Raw genomic sequence first — 20344 nt, 5'->3', positions numbered from 1 at the left:
CTTACCCTTCAGCTTGCTATGTTATTTACATTGTCCAGGATCAATGGTTCAGTTTGTTCATCTTGGGCTTTGTCTTTCATTCAGTTGGTTTTCCTCAAATCTCTAGATTTCTTTTCATATCAATAAAGTGCAAAACTCATTTCTTCAGTATTTGGTGGAGAATTTTTACGACAGGCTTTACCCCTGAGAGACCTGTTCATAATGATCTATGGTTCTCCCTAAACTCAGCCTCCAGGTGACTCTTAGTTTCAGAGAGTCTTTGGAGTTTCATTGGGATGACATTTCACAACTGCTGTAGGCCTCTCCTGTGTCTATTTTGGATTGTCCTTTTGCTCTGCAACAATTCACTAACCACAGCAAATATGCTTAGGAATTATATAAATAGAATTTATTTGTCACCTAGCCAAAGAAGAAACTCTAGAAAAAGACATTTACATGTTAGGAAACAAGTCTTTACAGTTTTTATATCCCTAAATTGATTGAGAAATGTATCTCAGAGATAGGGAAATACAATATTAGGTAATGTAGTCTCATCTAAATCTCCATTTCTATACTTCAATTTTCCTAAGTAAAGATTAGGCATTTTAATTTTATTTAAGAGAAAAGTAGTTATACATCTGACTGGAAATAAGTATGCCCTACGAGAACATTTTTACTGTATTTTTAATAGATATAGGTAAAAGAATTACAGTTAATTTAGGAGTGAGCTGGGGAGGAAAGAGAGTATAATAAGTTGAAAATACTAAAACTAAAAGCAAAATCTCTATAAGGAGTAAAATCAAGTCCCACAGCACTCTGTATATTCCCTCAATTAGTTATTATACTGCCTTTACACTAAAATGTCAGTGACACAAAAACTGATTCTGTAAAGTATAAATTAATCAAGATATTTCCCCCCTCTGAAAATACTGGTATCACTACAAAAATTTTGATGTCACTAAAGGAAACTGACAAAATCACCCAGTCTTAGCTATTCCATCATAAATATATATATATATATATATATATATATATATATATAGACACACATTACATGGAGGTCCTTTCAACCATGACTAGATAAAACATTTCTGCAGACAGGATGATGTAGCTAAGGCCAAACTCATTTAAATGTATGTATATATAATTAATACGTTAAATTCAAAGGTCTTTTTTAAGGGTTCTGCCCAAATGTATCCTTTATAGTGTTTTAGTCTTAAATATTCAGCAATATCTCAACTACTATAATTATGTGACAGACTCACTTTAAGTTGCTAGGCATTGGTAGAACTTCAGTTTTTAAGGAAAACCTGTTAATAGTGAATATTGATATTTGCAATAAACAATTTTACATATTTTGGGAAAATACACTTGAAATTTCTTGAGAACTATATTCACATGAATTTCAAAGAGAGATATTTAGTAGACTTATTTTATGTAACATAAAATTTAAATTAAAATATATTAATTTGCAGACATCCAAAGATCATCTCAACTGCAACCACAATTTCCCATTTATTTTCCTGATATATAAAAGCAAGTAAAAAATATAGAACTAAGTGATTTTTATAGATACTGCTAACAGGTAAATGTTTACAATATATGGTAATTTAGATATTCATGCTTTCTCATTTTCTCTACTTATCAAAATTTGATAGATATTTTCCTTTAAAAAACAATCCACCTAGAACTCAAAATTCTTATGCTTTGGAAATAGGTTGATATAATTAATCCACATAAAACACACGATAAAATCTTATTTAAATGTACTGACTTTCAAATAAGTGAATTATAGAGGTTTTGTTTCAAGATTTGGGTAAAAGTAGCTACTGATATTTAGAAAAAAGTTTGAAAAATCAAAATTCAGTACTATGTGTGTAATGTGCACCATATATGTCATAAAGCAGAGGAGAAAAAGCAGAGCACGCAAAACACTGTGATGGAATTTCTTTTTAACTGGTCATTGAAAGAGTATCTCAATTCCTATCCATGCTGTATGCTCAGCTCTGTCCACATAATGGATACCCAAGTGCCTTTTTATTTCTTCTAAGCACTGATACCACAGGGATATGTGAAAAATAGAAAGTGTTAACACCAAACATGGTGCTTGCTGCTATTCAACAAGTTCAGAAATAGATTTACTCAAACAAATTGCTAATGCTGCTGGTTAAATAAAATAAGGTTCTTGGATTATAAATGGATTATGATTTTCCATATAGGTTAGGCCTAACTTGTTACCTAACATATATTCTGGAAATGATTAAAAAATGCCACTTGGAAAGGAGATGATAAAATAGTCTTTACATGTTAAATAGTGTAATCTTTAATTTTAGGAATATACTGATATGCAAACTCTTTTCTCTATAAACTGCTTTAGCAAGTCTAAATCTCTGAGATCAAATATGATACAGGTTTTAAAGCTCTAAAAACACCCTATGTAACTTCTTGTAGTTTTTGTACTTCTAAGGTTAAATAGTTTGCTCTAAAACTTTATAAGGTGATGATGCTTCTTACTTCTTATTGTTAAATTGTTAATAATCACATAATCCATTTAATAAAAATTTCTGGTATATTTTGGTTTAAATAACTGCTTTTTGGCTCTCTTGATTTATAAACTGTTATGATTCCACATATGCATGCATCAACAGTCGTATTTCAGTATTTCATAACTCCTGACATATAAAACTGAGGAAATGAATTTCACAAATTATGACAATATATTTAGAATAATTACAATTTATTATTATTATTTTTTCTTTTGCATTTTTCCAAAGTGAGAAGTGGGGGACAGCAAACAGACAGACTCCGCATGTGCCCAACCGGGATCTACCTGGCATGCCCACCAGGGGGCGATGCTCTGCCAATCTGCCTTGCTCGGCTGATGCCAGGGCCATTCTAGCACCCGTGGCGGAGGCCATGGAGCAGTCCTCAATGCCCAGGCCAACTTTGCTCCAATGGAGCCTTGGCTGTGGGAGGGGAAGAAAGAGACAGAGAGGAAGGAGAGGGAGAAGGGTGGAGAAGTAGATGGGTGCTTCTCCTGTGTACCCTGATTGGGAATCAAACCCGGGACTTCCACACGCTGGGCCGACGCTCTACTGCTGAGCCAACCGGCCAGGGTCTACAATTAATTATTTTAACATTAAGAAAATAAGGCTTCAAAATGCTGGTCATTTTGTGTATTTTATGACATAGAAATGCACTCAGTAAACACCAGTGGGTAACAATATTTCAATGTCTTGTTAAAAGCTTCCTAATCTATTTTAGTTATAAGTAGCTTATCTATTTATTATGATGGAGCATTTGAGCATTTCCTTGGTTAAGTTTAAGTATGCAAGTAAGGAAAGTTTATAGCAGCTGCTTAATAAACAAGGCCAGATAATTAGCAAAGTAAGATAAGAAAAAGGTGAATAATTCTGACAAAGACTAGCATTTTCAACCATATCCACTGGGAACTCTGTTTAAGTAATAAAATCAGTGTCTACAGATTTGTAACAGAATCTCTTCTCTACTCTGGCAATCACTGAGTGTCTGAAAGTATGGGGGGCACTGTGTGACACAGTTACCCACATCTCTACTACCATAACTATGCTTTACGAGTATGATCTGGTTCTCTGAATGACTTAGTTATCAGCAGAATAGCAAGAAGCAATTATGTGTAGTGAACATTACTACTAGATAGAATATCTGTATTGGAAGGTAATGTGGAATAAAATTATGGGAAAATGGCAGAAGTCAGGGGCAAAAAAGACTAAAGAATTAAGCAAATTTAAAAGTGCCACACATTTGTATACAAATAAGCTATACTAACAAGGACATGTATTCCTGCAACAACATCATAAATGTCTGATATGCATGACATAAAACTGCTATGCAATGTGGTCCATGAACTGAGGCCAGTCTGCAAATTGTCTATTACTAATCTGTGTTGAAATAAGGAGCTTGGACCAAAAACTGGGAACTAATTATGTTACTAGCAGAGTTCAGTTGACAGTTTTTTCATAGCAGTTTTACCTGTCTGATGAAGGAAGGAGTACATTTAAATTCTGGCACAAGCTCCTTATCTTGAGAACCAGCAATAGTTTGTGGAACAGCTGCTCTGAGTAGCACTATCAAAGCACAAAGCCTAGTAGAACAAACCACATTTAAATGCTACATATACAATATCTTTCTATATACTCTAAATTTATTAAGTCCTGAAATTCATAGTCTTGGCTATATTCTCTAATTTTGTAGCACTTAAAGTGTATCTGTCACATGGATGACATGATATATCAGATGGGCAACAATGTTATCAGACTGTACACATACAAACATCTGTGGGCAGTTAATTCTTCATTAAATATTAACATCTTCTGAATTTAGAGATTGGATTGTGTTTGATCAAGTTAAGTCTAACAAGGACCTCATGTAAATTAAGCAATAAATTTGGGTATTTTCATCAGTCTTTTCAGCAACTCCAAAATCTTTGCATGATACTTACTGATGATTTTTGCATCATTCCTTGAAGGACTTTGATCAAGCAATAATTCAGGACTTTCACCATGTGGAAAATAAATATTCTGAAAAATCAATACATAGCTGATGAACACATGAAACAATCAAAATCAATAAAAATCAAAAAAGGTTCTGGAATATGTGTTCTACTCTAAACATTTAAGTTCAAATAAGATACCTCCTTTCTTCTTCTATGGGAAAAATTTGTTCCAGCACTTCTTTCTAAAAAAGGTTTTATAACAAAAGCTGCTTTGCACAGCTACTATTTTCTGAAAAGACCAGAATTACAGAGTGTGTATTTATAATAAATGGGAAAATTAACATGCCATATAAAATTTCTATTTTTCAAATCTTATTTTCTTGCTTTCTTATGGAAGTCAATATAATTTCAATTATTATAATCCTGATTTTACATAGCACAAAGATGTTCAAATGATTTTTAGCTTGTAACAGGTAGATAGATCTGTAAGTACTTTGCAAGTAGAAATGACAGGGGTTAGAAGATGATTATGTTAGTATCTCCATTCTTCCGTAATAGGCTAGATACCCAGTGCTTAAACAATGCCTAACACACAATGGGTGCTCTAAAACAGTCACTAAATAATTGAGCTGAGATAAAAGGAGGAAGAGTTTAGGACAAGTACCAAGTATATGACATATGCATAGCTGATTGGTGTCATTTTTAACTGAGAGAAAAAACATGATGAGAAGTGTAAATAGAGAAAAAAGTTTCATTCAGACACATTGATTTCTGTGGGAATTCTAAGTGGTAATAGCTAGAGGGTAGCTAAATATAAAGGTTTGAAGCTTAAGAGAAAGGTATGAATAAAAATATATATATTTGAAGGTTTCACTATATATTTATAGATGGTAGAACTGTACGTGTTCTAACTTGTAAGTGTTCATATTCTTGGGGGAAAATATGTAGTATGAGAAGATGGTCCAGAAAGTAAAATCTTCAAAACGAAAAAACAAATAACACAAATAAACAAACACCAACACAAGGAAATATGGGAAGGGAAAATAAGGAAGATATGAAGATTAGATTCTAGAAGGAAACTGAGAAGAAACAGTGTGGGAGGCTAAACGAAAGCCGGAGAATATCCCAGAAACCGAGACAGAAGAATTTTAGGAAGAATGTGGTCACTACTGTCTAATTCTACAGGTAAGAGAACTGGCAAGTAGATCATGTTAGTAATGATAATGTTAGTAAACCCGGATTGAATACAGTGCACTTTAAGTGTACTACATGCACATTAAGGTTAGTTGTGAAGAGAAGGGGATTAAATAGACAAGGATGCAGGGTAAGAGAGATTCTGCTGTGTCTTGCATATTTATGCGTACAAAAATATTATCACAATATTTGGTTCAGTTCCCTTCCTTCCAACCAAATCACCCTCTTCTCTGCCACTTCACCCCCGAACCCCCATATACATTATTAGCACCCTGGTATACATGCTTCTGGATTTTCTCCATGCTTAAAAAATTTCACACAAATATATGCACATATATGAATATATACGATACATATTAGTTTTAAAAACGTTCATTAAAAAAAATGAGATATTATTATTAACTTTGATTTTTCTAACTGAACAATATCTTATGAAAATACTTCCAAGTAACTGGTACAGCATTAAGACATTTTTTTTCATAGTTGTACAGTAGTCCATGGTGTGGCTATATCCTCAGTTTATGCAACAATCCCTGTATAACTACATATTTATTCTTTTACTGCTCAAAACAGTGCTATAATAAACATTGGATATTCTCAGAAGTGTGAATGGCTGGCTAGCTCAGTGGCAGAGCACCAGCCTGGTATTTGGATGTCCCAGGTTTGATTCTTGGTCAGGGCACAGAGAAGGAGCGACCATCTGCTTCTCCACCACCCTTGCTCCTTCCTTTTGCAGCCATGGTTGATTGGCTCCAGGGAGTTGGCCCAGGGTGTTGAGGATGGCTCCTGTGTCTTCAGGTTCTAAAAATAGCTCGGTTGCTGAGCAAAGGAGCAATGCCTCAGATGGGCAGAGCATAGCCCCAAAGGGGGCTTTCAGGGTGGATCCTGGCTGGGGAACATGAGAGAGTCTGTCTGTTTGCCTCTCTTGCTTGCTCTCACTTAATAAAAAAAAGGTTTTATAATAAACTTTGAACTTATACATAAGTAGACAGAAGGTTACACTGAACCCCCAGGTACACATTACTCAGCTCCAATAGCCATTAACCTTTGGCCAATCCATACCCTCTAGTCATCCTATTCCTGTATAATTTTGAAGCATAACTCATTCATATTATTTTATCTAGAATTATTTCAAAATTTATCTTTGGAAGATAAGAGCTCTTGTATTTGGCTAGCTGTTGTCAGACTGTTTTTCAAAAAGACAGCAACAATTCATATAACTCCCTTTCCTATTAGGTAAACATGTTTATAAGTTGTTGGTTTATTCTTCCATCATTTCTTTTAAAAATTTTAATTTTTCAATTATAGTCTACATTCAATATTATTTATTTTGAATTAGTTTGAGGTGTACAGCATAGAGATTAGACAATCATATACTTTACAAAGTTTTCCCCTCAATATTTCCAGTACTCACCTGGCACTACACATAGTTATTTAAAATATTATTTACTACATTCTCAATGTTGTACTCTTTACATCCCTGTGACTATTCTGTAACTACCAATTTATACTTCATAATCCCTTCACCTTTTACCCATAGCCCCCAACCCCCTTCCTCCATTGTTTCCTTTAAAATATATAAGAAAATATACATATTGATATACCTTTAAATACTTAATGTCTACAATGATTTTCTTTTACCCTGATAGGTGAATATTACCTTGGTCAGGTACAAGACTCTTATGATGTTCTTTTCTCTCAGTAGTCTATCTTCCACTGTGGCAAGTTAGAAGTCCAATGCTAATGTGACAATATTTCCTTGCAGGTTAAACTGTTACATTCAGCAATAAGGTATTTGATCAATATATAATATGTAGGGGTGTTTTTATGTGTGTTTTCATCAATCAACCTGGAGTCCACCGGGTTTTCTAATTGAAGACATAGGTTTTCTTCATCTCAGGAAAGTTTTCTTCTATCTGTATAATTGTGGACTATTCACCACCTGTTTATTTCCCGTTTAAATTCTCATAAACAATAATTATTCACAGGTTAGATCTGTTAGGTTGCTCGATCTATTCCCTAAATCTTTTCTCTTTCTTTCTATTTCTTTGTATTTCTGCTGCGCTGTGAGGATTTATTTCACTTGATTTTCCAATAATAATTTAAGTCCCAAAAGTGATCACTTCTCACTTCATCCACTGAATTGTCTGGTTGTATGTTTTTTATTAGCTCCAAAAAGTCTTCTTGTGCTGTTACTGAATTTTCCTAAGTGGTCATTTTTGTTGTTTGCTGAAGTACTTTGTTTTCTCTAGTAGTTTTATTTAGCTGGGCTAACATTCTGTTTGTCAAAAAGGATTGTTCACTCAGGTTTCTAGGTAACCTTGGATGGTTGTCTTTCTTCACTAACTTATTGCACCCCATATTGGAGCAGTCCAAGCAGCAGCCCTCCAGCCGGTGGTGGAAGGCGAAGTGACTCTTCTCATACTTTTCCAGTTGCAGTAATGGATGAACATGTATGCAGATTCAACTATTCCTTGGATTTGTGGGAGCTACAGAGACCTGGAAGAATCCCCAAGGGCCAGTAACCCTCTCCACCTATTTAACATGTATTTAACGAGCAATATCTATGTACCAAACACTATGTATGTTTACTATATGGTGAAAATAAACACTAAAAGGAAAGCCTCCACCTTTACAATTTTCCCTATAGTTTCAGTTCCATTTGTTAACATTACCACTACCAAATATTGCTATCAATACTTAAACCAACGTTGTTTTTTTCTCTTTATTCACCCTCCCAACCCCCAGTCTCCTCTTTCTATACTTAGTCTCAGTTTTGGATAGGTAATAGTTAAGTGAAAGTCCTGACCATATCCTAAATGAAATAAAGGAACTATCACCATTGCCAGTGCCTTCACAAAACTATTAAAAAACTATCAGGTTTTCCCTCTAACATCAGAATTTTTTAGTATTAAAAACTCTCAATTTTTGCATCTTGTATTTATCTTAACTAAGTTTTGTACAAAATTTCCCCAGAGAAGTATAATTCACCTATTAAATACATACTGAACTTTTTTAGGCTTGACTATTCTTTAAAGTTTGATATACCTTTCAAGGCATTTTAATTTATTTTTATAGTTCTTTTTCATTTCTATACAATTTATCTCTTGAAAAACCAAAGCCATTTGTGTTTCCCACAGTCTAAACTCCCCCTTTTTAAAAAAATTTAATGTTAACAACTGTTGATGCTAATATTTACATATACTAACTAATGGGGGGTTGCAAAATGGTCATTTTATTCCCCCCTTTTTTTACTTGCTTTAATCTTATTAAAGAAAAACACTTCTCACCTATAATGAAGTTACCCAGTGACAGAGTTCATGGGAGAAAAGCAAAATAAATTATTGTTTTGGTCTAATTTTTAAGAAAAATTGATTTTCTGATGATGATTTCATTATAAAAAACATCACCATGGACTCATGGATTTAACATATTTAATGGGTTTCAAATCTTTGTTATCAATGCCCTTATCGAAGCTCAAATTATCCCATTGTTGGCCATTGGGAAACTGATCTAAGTTGTCTCCTAAGGCCTTTTGATAGTTTCCTCGAAATCTGCAATAACAAGATGTTCCAAACGCATCTTATATACTTCCTTCCCAAACTCAGAATCATCCATTTTTTCCCCTAAGCCTTGATTTCCTTTTAGTAGAAAATATTACACTTATAAGCTGAGCACTAAGAATGATTATTGCTATTGTCTTACTCATTGCTTCTAGAGTTTTTCAATGGACACAGCATGGCAACTTTACGTATTTGGATATATTTTAAATTTTATTTGGAAATAATTTCAAGCTCACAAAAAATTTAAAAATAACAACTACCAAAACCTATATATGCTTTATCCAGACTTACCTATTGTTATTGTTTTATAATTTGCATCTCTCTCTATATATGTGTATAATATATTTTTCCTGAACTGTATGAGGGTAAATATATAGATCATGGCTCCTTACCCCTATATACTTCAGTAAGTATTTTCTAAAACTAAGTATTTCCTAAGATATAAGGATATTCTTTTGTCACTACAGTACAGTTGTCAACTTCAATATTTATGATGATACAATACTACTGTCCATATTCTTTGTTAAATGATCTAATGTTACTTATAATCATCCCCCCTACCCCCAGTATAGTATGCACGGTAGAAGCAGGTACTGCCTTTAACTTATTATCTCTTTAGATAGTCTGGCACAATCCTACTGTCTTCATTGTTTTTCATGACACTGACATTTCTTAATCTTTCACTGTTTTTAAAAAGAAAAAACAAATCAAACCAAACCAGAAGATTCCTCATGATTATGTACTCTCAGCCAGAATGCTACGAAAGCTATATTGTGTACTTTTCATGGTATCATATATGGAGTATGGAGGCACATGATTTACATTTGTCTCTCCTTTGATGATTTTAGTTTTGATCATAGTTCAGGAGGTGCTGGATTTCTCTACTATATAACCATTGGTTTTTATCCTTTCTTCTCTTGTAATATGAAAAGGCAATGTAAATATCCTCTTCTTCAATAAAAAATTTTCCCTAGACTTACCAGCTAGCTATTAGAGACTCTTGCCTTGTAATCATTACTTACCATGAAGGGTGTAAATCAGGAGTAGTAGTCAACCTTTTTATACCTACCGCCCACTTTTGTATCTCTTGTTAGTAGTAAAATTTTCTAACCGCCCGCCGGTTCCACAGTAATCGTGATTTATAAAGTAGGAAAATAACTTTACTTTATAAAATTTATAAAGCAGAGTTACAGCAAGTTAAAGCATATAATAATAATTACCTACCAAGTACTTTATGTCAGATTGTCGCTAAGTTTGGCAGAATAAATGTTTATAAAACAACTTACTATAGTTAAATCTATATTTTTATTTATACTTTGGTTGCTCCCCTAACGCCCACCATGAAAGCTGGAACGCCCTCTAGTGGGTGGTAGGGAGCAGGTAACTACCACTGGTGTAAATGATCAGATATGGATTGACTAACAAGGGGCAGTGTAAGAAACTTTCTGGAGCAATAGAAACAGTCTGTATCTTGATAATGTTGAGTTAAAAAGGTCTTATGAATTTCTCAATACTCAAAGAATGCTTTATTAAATAAAGAATTATTGATTTCACAAATATAAATATTACCCAAAAAAGTCATACACAGAAATTGAATGTAGTTAATGAAATGTATGGTAAAGAATTTAGAGAGGTCTGCAATTTATTTTGAAATGCATCAAAAAATAAGACTGATGGATAGATACAGATATATATATGTGATAACACAATAAAGGAAATTTAACAAAATGTTAATGTAAAATGTAGTTGGTGGGTACAGGGTATTCACTATGCAATTTTTTGAATTTGCTGTATGTTTAATCATTTTCTTAAAAACTGGGATTTTTAACTTCTGCATAACAAAGGACATCACAAACAAAATCAAAAGGCAACCTAACCTACTGAAGAAAATGTTTGCAAATCTTATATATATGATAAGGGGTTAATACCTAAAATATATAAAAAAGCTCAAAACTCAACAACAAACAATTCAACTAAAAAATGGGCAGAGGAGCCAGACCAGGCGGTGGCGCAGTGGATAGAGCGTCGGACTGGGATGCAGAGGACCCAGGTTTGAGACCCCGAGCTTGCCAGCTTGAGCACAGGCTCATCTGGTTTGAGCAAAAAGCCCACCAGCTTGAACCCAAGGTCACTGGTTCCAGCAAGGGGTTACTCAGTCTGCTGAAGGCCCAAGGTCAAGGCACATATGAGAAAGCAACCAATGAACAACTAAGGTGTTGCAACGCGCAACGAAAAACTAATGATTGATGCTTCTCATCTCTCTCTGTTCCTGTCTTTCTGTCCCTGTCTATCCCTCTCTCTGACTCACTGTCTCTTTAAAAAAAAAAAAAAAAAAAAAAAGGGCAGTGGAGTCCAATGACTGAGACCTGGGCAGAGGATCTCAACAGATATTTCCAAAGAAGGCCAAAAGGTACATGAAAAGATGCTCTATGTAATTAATCCAGAGAAATGCATATCAAAACTATAATCAGATGTCATCACAAACCTGTTAGAATGGCTATGATCAAAAGACAATAAATAAAAAAAGTGTTGGCAATAATGTGGAAAAAAGAAAACTTCTGCACTGTTGGTCAGAATGAAAACTGGTATAGCTATTCTGGAAAACAGTATGCATATTCCTAAAAAAATTAAAAACAGAACTATCCTAAGATAGAGCAATTCTACTTTTGGGTATTTATCTGACAAAAACAAAAACTGACCTGTGGTGGTACAGAGGATACAGCATCGACCCAGTATGCTGAGGTCGTTGGTTCAAAGCCCTGGGCTTGCCCAGTCAAGGCACAATGAGAATCAATTACTATGAGTTGATGCTTCCTGCTCCTTCTTCCCTTATCTCTCTCTCTCTCTCCTCTCTCTAAAATCAGTAAATAAAATCTTAAATAGGCCTGATCTGTAGTGGTGCAGTGGATGAAGTGTCAACCTGGAATGCTGAGGTTGCCGGTTTGAAACCCTGGCTTGCCTGGTCAAGGCACATGTGGGAGCTGATGCTTCCTGCTCCTCCTCCCTTCTCTCTGTCTCTCTGTCTCTCTCTCCCCCCCTTGTCTCTCCTCTCTAAAATGAATAAAATCTAAATAAATAAATAAATAAAATCTTAAATAACAAAAGCTAATTTAAAGATACATGCACCTGGCCCTGGCCCACTGGCTCTGCAGTACAGTGTCAGCCCAACATGTAGATGTCCTGGGTTCCACTCCTAGTCACACACACACAGAGGAGAGGAGACCATCTGCTCTCCACTCCTTCTCCTCTTGCTTCTCTTCCTCTCTTCCCCTCCTGGAGTCATGGCTCAATTGGAGTGAGTTGGCCCCGGGTGCTCAGGATGGCTCAGTGGCCTCTGATTCAGGTGCTAAGAATAGCTCAGTTGCTGAGCAATGGAGCAATGCCCCCATATGGGTAGAGCATGCTCTATAGGGGGCTTGCTGGGTGGATCCCAGTTGGGGTGCATGTAGGAGTTCCTTCCTCTTACTAAAAATATATATATATATATATATATATATATATATATATGCACCCCTTGATCTCACTTATATGTGGAATCTAATGAACAAATTAAACTGACGAACAAAATACAAACAGGGAATAGACTGACAGCTGTCAGAGAAGAGGGGAGTCGGATGACTGGATAATAGAAGATAAAGGGATTAAGAAAAAACATATATATATATGTTTTATATATATATATATTAGACACAGACAACAGTGTGGTGACAGCCAGAGAGGGAAAGGAAGGCAGGGGGGAGGTGGAAGTGGGCAAAATGGGAAGAAATGGGGATATTTGGGGCAATGGGCACATGATGTAGGCACATGATGCAGTGTGCAGAGAATGTTTTGAGTTGCACACTCGAACCTGTACCCCAATAAAATCAGTTAAAAAAGATTATGTGCCCCCCACCATGTTCAGTACAGCAGTATTTACAATAGCCAAGATAAGGAAACACTCTTAAGTATCCACAGATGAATGAATGAGTAAAAAAAGATGTAGTATATATACACAATGGAATACTGTTCAGTCATAGAAAGGAGTGAAATTTTGCTATTTTCAACAGCACTGATGGACCTAGAGGGTACTATGCTAAGTGAAATAAATCAGACAGAAAAAGATAAATACTGTATAATCTAACTTATATGTGAAACCTAAAAACAACAACCAAACCTCACAGTTACAGAGAATAGATTGGTAGTTGCTAGAGTTGAGGGTGGTGGGAGTAGGCAAAATGGGTAAAAGGTGTCAAAGGTATAAACTTAAACATAAAATAAGTTATAGGAACGTAATTTATGGCATTAGTATTGCATATTTGAAGGTTGCTAAGAGAATAGATATTAAAAGTTCTTATCACAAGGAAAAAGAAAAAATTGTATTGTAATTATTTAATGATGGATATTAACTAGATTTGTTGTGGCGATCCTTTCGCAATGTATACAACTATAGAATCATTATGTTGTATACCGGAAACTAATGTAACATTATGTCAACTGTATCTCAATTAAGAAAAAAAGTACAGATGTTCTATAAGATAAGCCTTTTTTGGTCTCAAAACTATAGATGTTGTTGTTCTAGAGCCTTTTGGCAATGAATGAGATTACATAAGTATGGTTTGTCCTGACTAGGCGGTGGCGCAGTGGATAGGGAGTCAGAGTAGGACGCAGAGCACCCAGGTTCAAATGCCTGAGGTCACTGGTTTGAGCGTGGGGTCTCTAGCTTGAGCAAGTTGTCACTTGCTCTGCTGTAGCCCTCCGGTCAAGGCCCATATGAGAAAACAATCAATGAACAACTAAGGAGACTAAGGAGCTGCAATGAAGAATTGATGCTTTTCATCTCTCTTCTTACTGTCTGTCCCTCTCTCTGTCTCTGTCATACAAAAAAAAAAAAAGAAAAAGAAAGAGTATGGCTTGATTTTTATTCCCTTACATATAACAATATAATAGCCTGCCCAGGCGGTGGTGCAGTGGATAGAGTGTCGAACTGAAAGGCAGAGGACCCAGGTTCGAAACTCCAAGGTCACCAGCTTGAACACGGGCTCATCTGGTTTCAGCAAGGTTCACCAGCATGAATCCAAGGTTGCTGGCTTGAGCAAGGGGTCACTCAGTCAGCTGTAGTCCCACTGGTCCAGGCACATACAAGAAAGCAACTAAGGTGATGCAACAAAGACTTGATGCTTCTCATTTTTCTCTGTTCCTGTCTGTCTGTCCCTATCTCTGTCTCAAAACAACAACAACAATATAATAGTAGTATTACTTGTCTATAGGAGCTCCAAGATTTGTTGGATATATGGTATGGGCTAAATTTTTTTTATTTTCACCTGAATCATAATGAATGCTTCAAATTTGTACACAAAGATTTTTTTCAAAACAAGGAAGTTTATTCTGTTATATTTTAAATTGCATACTTTTTTTTTTTATATTAAGTGAGAGGTGGGGAGGCAGATGCTATTTTAGGGCCTGAGGTGAGGCCACTGAGCCATCCGCCGTGCGCAGGGCCTACTTGCTCAAATCGTTTGAGCCATGGCTGCAGGAGAGAAAGAGAAAGAGAAGGAGGGGTGGAGAAGCAGATAGTTGCTTCACCTGTGTGCCCTGACCTGAAACCAAACCCGGAACTTCCACATGCCAGGCTGATGCTCCACTGAGCCAACCAGCCAGGGCTAAATTGCTTACCTTTAAAAAAAAATTCTGAATATGCCAAAAGTCTTCTGAAATATTCTTTTGGCTCTTTCTTTTTAAAAATTGTGTTTGTAAAACTGCACCCCTACCTTGCAACAATGACTAGAGGTCAGTCACCTAAATCAGTGGTCCCCAACCCCTGGACTGGTACCGGTCTGTGGGCCATTTGGTACTGGTCCGCAGAGAAAGAATAAATAACTTACATTATTTCCGTTTTATTTCTATTTCAGTCTGAACGATGTTTTATTTTTTAAAAATGACCAGATTCCCTGTTACATCCGTCTAAGACTCACTCTTGACGCTTGTCTCGGTCACGTGATACATTTATCCGTCCCACCCTAAAGGCTGGTCCATGAAAATATTTTCTGACATTAAGCTGGTCCATGGCCCAAAAAAGGTTGGGGACCACTGACCTAAATGACAAAAGTAAGAATGCAAAGATGATTCATTAATGCCAGGAAAAGACAAGGGTTTGGTTAGTAGCTTTCTAATTTATTAAAGGATAAAAAGAAGTCAGAATAGCAGTGGTTGTAGCTATTAATGGGGAAAGGTTCTGCAATGGGCTTGAATGTACAATATTATCAGCAACTTATGGGGGAAAATCATGAAAAAAGGACAATAGCATCATGAGTCCATCTACAGAGAGGTTGTACAGCAAATAACAAGCTTACTAAATTCACCATTTACACTTGCTAGCTAGCATTCTTCTTTTTTTTTTAAAGTGAGAGGAGGGGAGATAGACAAACTGCCACATGAGCCCTGATGGGGATACATTGCCACTTGGACCAACTGAACTATCTTCAGTGCCCAAGGCTGCCACTCGAACCAATCAAGCTACTGGCTGCAAGAGAAGAGAGAGAGAAGGGGGAGGCAGAGTGTTATTTCTCATGCAAGCCTTAACCAGAGATCGAATCTGGGACTTCCACACGCCAGGCCAATGCTCTATCCACTGAGCCAATCAGCCAGGGCTACCTAGTATTATTCTAAAATACTTAAACATTTTATGTGTTATAAAGTACAAGTAGAATGTTCTACTAAATATCATGTAAAATAAAAAGTTGAATATAGGTTATTTGAAACAAACCTGTGTAACTTTCATCATCATCAGATAAAGGCACCTCTCTTTTTAGCAGCAATTCCAACTCCTCTGTTTCAGCTACATCCACTGGACGCTCTCCATGCTTATTAGCTTGAAATGGATTTCCGCCATGACGAAGTAACAGTTTCACTATCTGCAACATCAAACAGTAGGAAGATTTAGTCCCTTTACAGACTGAATCATTTCAACCATTCTCTTGATAACACTCATAGCATCCTTCTGCCTCATCTATTCTGCCTCTATTTATCACAATCTCTTCTAAATCATGATTACACTCTTCAAGTCCCATTTTCATTGCCTTCCCCCGTCTGATCTTACCTACTACAAACAAATTTCCTCAAGATTTAAGCTGGGCTATTCTAGCACTTACCTCATCAGTTTCTTCCCTTTTCATCATACATTCAAAAAATTATTTATTGAGAACCTAACAATCACTGTGCCAAGTTCTGCAGATATATCAATGTACAAAAATAACGTTCCCAGGCTTCATGAAATGTATCGAGTTGACTCTTAAACAATGTAGGAATTAGGGGTGTTAACCCTCTGCATAGTTGACAATCCACATATAACTTGAGTCCCCCAATATGTAACTACTAATTGCCTACTGTTGACTAGAAGCCCTACTAATAACAATTGATTAACACATACTTTGTATATTATATATGGTATTCTTACAATAAACCTAGAGGAAGGAAAATGTTATTAAAATATTGTAAGGATCAGTCAAGGTGGTAGTGTAGGTAAATGCAGTACTCACATCCTCCCACAATCAACACTTCAACTAAACTACAGAACCAGCATTCAGAACCACCTGAAGTCTAGCTGAATGAGAGTCCTAAAACTAAAGATTTAAAGAAGCAGCCACATTGAGACTGGTAGGTGAGGTAAAATGCCCAATGGGCTGGTCTACACTCACCTGTGGCAGATAAAAATCAGGAGGGATATTTAGGCTGTGAAGCTTCCCTCTGAGGAGTGAGGACCCCCAGTCCAGGGTACCAGTGCTAAGAAGAGAAGTCCTCTTAATTTCTGGTTGTGAAAAACTAGTGAAGACTGAAGCTGAGTGAGTTGGAGGGCTGTTGGGAGTCCCAGGCAGATCCTCTTAAAAAGGCCTGCACACAGACTTACTCAGACTCACTCCCTCTGAGTTTCAGTGCTGGGGCAGCAGCGTGAAAGGAACTGGGGGGCATACAGAGAGGAACTGAACTGTATGGCATCAAGGCAAGAGCTGGAGGGGCAGCTTTCTCCCAGACAGAAGTGCTGGCAGAGGCCATCATCCCTCTTCTTAGACTGCCCCACAGAGCTGGCAGGTGGGCACCATATCTGAGTCTCCATTAACTTGGCTCACACTGTTAACTCCGCCCTGGTGATTCCCTGAAACCCTGACCTATCCAAAGTATAGGCCCATCCAAACTGCGTCTACTGGCTTTTCCTTAGGAATGGCCTGTCTTGGCTCATGCTTCATATTTTCCTAAAAATCTCTCAAACAAGCAGCAATCAGGCGTCAGCAAGCCTTGTATTTCTTGCTAAGTGGCCCCAGGCCTGGCACTAGCAGCAGCCAGCCTTGAATGAAGCTTGGCCTCTCTTGGGTACCTCCAAGCCCAGCACAGGTAGCAGTCATCTGCAGATCACTTTGTAGCTCATGCCTAGTGGCCACAGGTAGAACACATGTGGTGGCTTACCTTGGCCTGCACCTCCCAGGAGACTCCAGAGTCAGTGCACTTGGTAGATAGCTTTAGACCACATCAAAATACCACCTAACCACCTCCAAAAGCAATACATTCAAGGGGCAACCTAGAGGGCACCAGAGCCCCACTGAAGTAAGTCCTGCTCTGTGGATTGGGTTCCTGCATAGCTGATCCTCTTTGGTGGTTGCAGCCAGTCCTTATAGCCATTGGGCTGGGTTAAATACCACTGATGTGCCACTAGCAATCAAGGCTCAACTACAACAGAAGGTTGTACATAGCCCACATGGGGGGCAGACCTGGAGTGCTAGCTCAGGTGAATGGGGAGGCTGGACCACTGGACCCTACAGGAGACCTATTATATCAGACCACTCTACGAACGGTGAAGAAATGGACATACAAGTCTAGGAAGTGTGGAGAATCCCAAACAAGATGAACTCCAAAAGGCTGATACCAAGACACACCATAATTAATATGCCAAGCCCAGGAGATGAAGTAACTCTACCTAATACATAGAAACAAAAAGAGGAAGGCTGCCAAAATGAGGAGACAAAAACAAAAAACAAGCATGTGCCAAATGAAAGAACATAACAAAACTCCAGAACAAAAACTAAATACAATGAAGACAGCAATCTATTAGATGCAGAGTTCAAAACACTGGTTATAAGGATGCTCAATGAACTTAAGGGGACAGTAGATGAATTCAGTGAGAACTCTAACAGCATAAAAAAACACAAGGAAATCATAAAAAAGAACCAGTTAGAAATAAAGAATATACTAACTGAAAGGAAGAATACATTCCAGGGAATCAACAGTAGATGAAGAAGATGATCAAATCAGAGATTTGGAATATAAGGAAGCAGAAAACACCCAATCAGAACAGGGGAAAAAAATCCAAAACAAATGAGGATACTATATGGAGCTTCTGAGACAACTTCAAGTGTAGCCACATTCGCATCAAGTGATGGAAGGGGGAGAAGAGAACAAGAAATTGAAAATCTATTTGCAAAAATAATAACAAAAAACTTCCCTAACTTGGTGAAGAAAATAGACATACAAATCCAGGAAGTAGAGTCCCAAGCAAGATGAATCCAAAGTGTCTCACACAAAGACCATAATAATTAAAATATCAAAGGTTAAAGACAAAGAGAGAACCTTGAAAGCAGCAAGAGAAAAGCAGTTAGTTACCTACAAGGTAGCTCCTATAATACTGACAGCAAATTTCTTAACAGAAACTTTGTAGAGCAGAAGGAATTGGAAAGAAATACTTAAAGTGATACAAAGCAAGGACTTACAACTAAGATTTCTACCCAGCAAAGCTATCTTATAAAATTGAAGGACACAGAGCTTCCCAGGCAAGAAAATCTATAAAGTTTATCACCAAATCAGTATCATATAAAATGACAAAAAGTTTTAAGAAGAGAAAAGATCACAAATATGAATAAAATAGCAATAAATACATTATCTGTCAATAATTGAATCTAAAAATCGAAATAAAGAAACAAGCAGAACAGAAATAGACTCAGATACAGAGAACATTCTGAGAGTTGCCAGATGGGAGGGATGCTGGGAGATGGGTGAAAAAGGTGAAGGGAGTAAGTACAAACTGTTTGCTACAGAATGGTCATAGGGATGTAGAGTATAGCACAGGGAATATAGTCAATATTCTTTTTAAAAAATTCTATATTTATTTTAGAGAGAGAGGAAGGGAGACAGAAACACTAATCTGTTCCTGTACGTGCCCTGATCAGGGATCGAACCCACAACCTTTGAGTATCGGGATGCTGTTTGCTATCTGGCCAATGTTAGTCAATAATATTCTAATAACTATGTATGATGTCAGATGGGTATGAGATTTATTGGGATGATCATTTAGTAAATTATATAATGTCCAATTACTGGAGTGTACAAATGAAAATAATACTGTATGTCAATTGTAATTGTAAAATAAAAAATGATTTAAAAAATCATAAGGAAGAGAAAATAAACTTACTGAATTACTGAAAAAAATCTGTATAAGTTGACATTTAATTCAAATCCACGTTGTTCAAGGTTTGGCTCTATTCTAGAGAGTCTCAAAAGAAGTATTTCTTTCTGTTTAAGGCTAACAGCAGTATCAATGTTCTTAATCTTATTCTCTTCCCCATCTCCTAAAAATATAAACTATCATATATTTACATGGATTCACTTAGAACTAATGAAACTTAAACTTCAAGATCTCTCACTTTCATGGTCCCATTACAAGGCCCTATATCTATCTCTGTATTATTCTGAAATTGTTCTTAAAGATATCCTCTCCCCGCCTACCAAATTATCTAAGCTTTGTGCTACATAAAACCACAATCTGCCTGGTTAGTCATCATTGTTTCTTTTGTGTGTTACTTATCCTCTTCCTTTCTATATTTTTAACCCCCTTTTGACTGACTCCCTTCTAGAAGGCAATAATTACAGTTCATGATTCTTTCAACTTAAAAATAAAATAATGGCAATAAAGAAATGAAACCTGGCTAAAACAAGAAACTGTTCAAGCCTATATTCCCTTCTTTATTTCCTTTACAGTCAAGCTCTTTGATAATCTCGAACCTACTGTTTGAATGTGATGACAATTATGCAATCCATTCATTCATTTTCATTCTCTTCCAGGCCCTCTCTCAACCCTCTTTACCTCCAAACCCAAATATCCAAATGTTCACTG

The 20344-nt window shown here is 36.5% G+C and overlaps 1 protein-coding gene across 4 annotated transcripts in view; it reads right to left on the bottom strand.

Moving 5' to 3' along the window:
• The window catches only part of ANKRD12 (ankyrin repeat domain 12), a 149490-nt gene that overhangs the window by 32104 nt on the left and 97042 nt on the right, over nucleotides 1–20344 (bottom strand). For all 4 annotated transcript variants that reach the window (XM_066246684.1, XM_066246687.1, XM_066246685.1 and 1 more), the window contains one exon: nucleotides 15953–16100. In XM_066246684.1, coding sequence (XP_066102781.1) covers nucleotides 15953–16100 — 148 coding nt within the window. The remainder of the gene's footprint in view (nucleotides 1–15952; nucleotides 16101–20344) is intronic.

The sequence above is a fragment of the Saccopteryx bilineata genome, chromosome 11, assembly GCF_036850765.1.
Source record: "Saccopteryx bilineata isolate mSacBil1 chromosome 11, mSacBil1_pri_phased_curated, whole genome shotgun sequence".
Lineage (NCBI taxonomy): Eukaryota > Metazoa > Chordata > Mammalia > Chiroptera > Emballonuridae > Saccopteryx > Saccopteryx bilineata.
The sequence above is the reverse complement of the archived record's forward strand: the minus strand, read 5'-3'. Positions and strand labels throughout refer to the sequence as shown.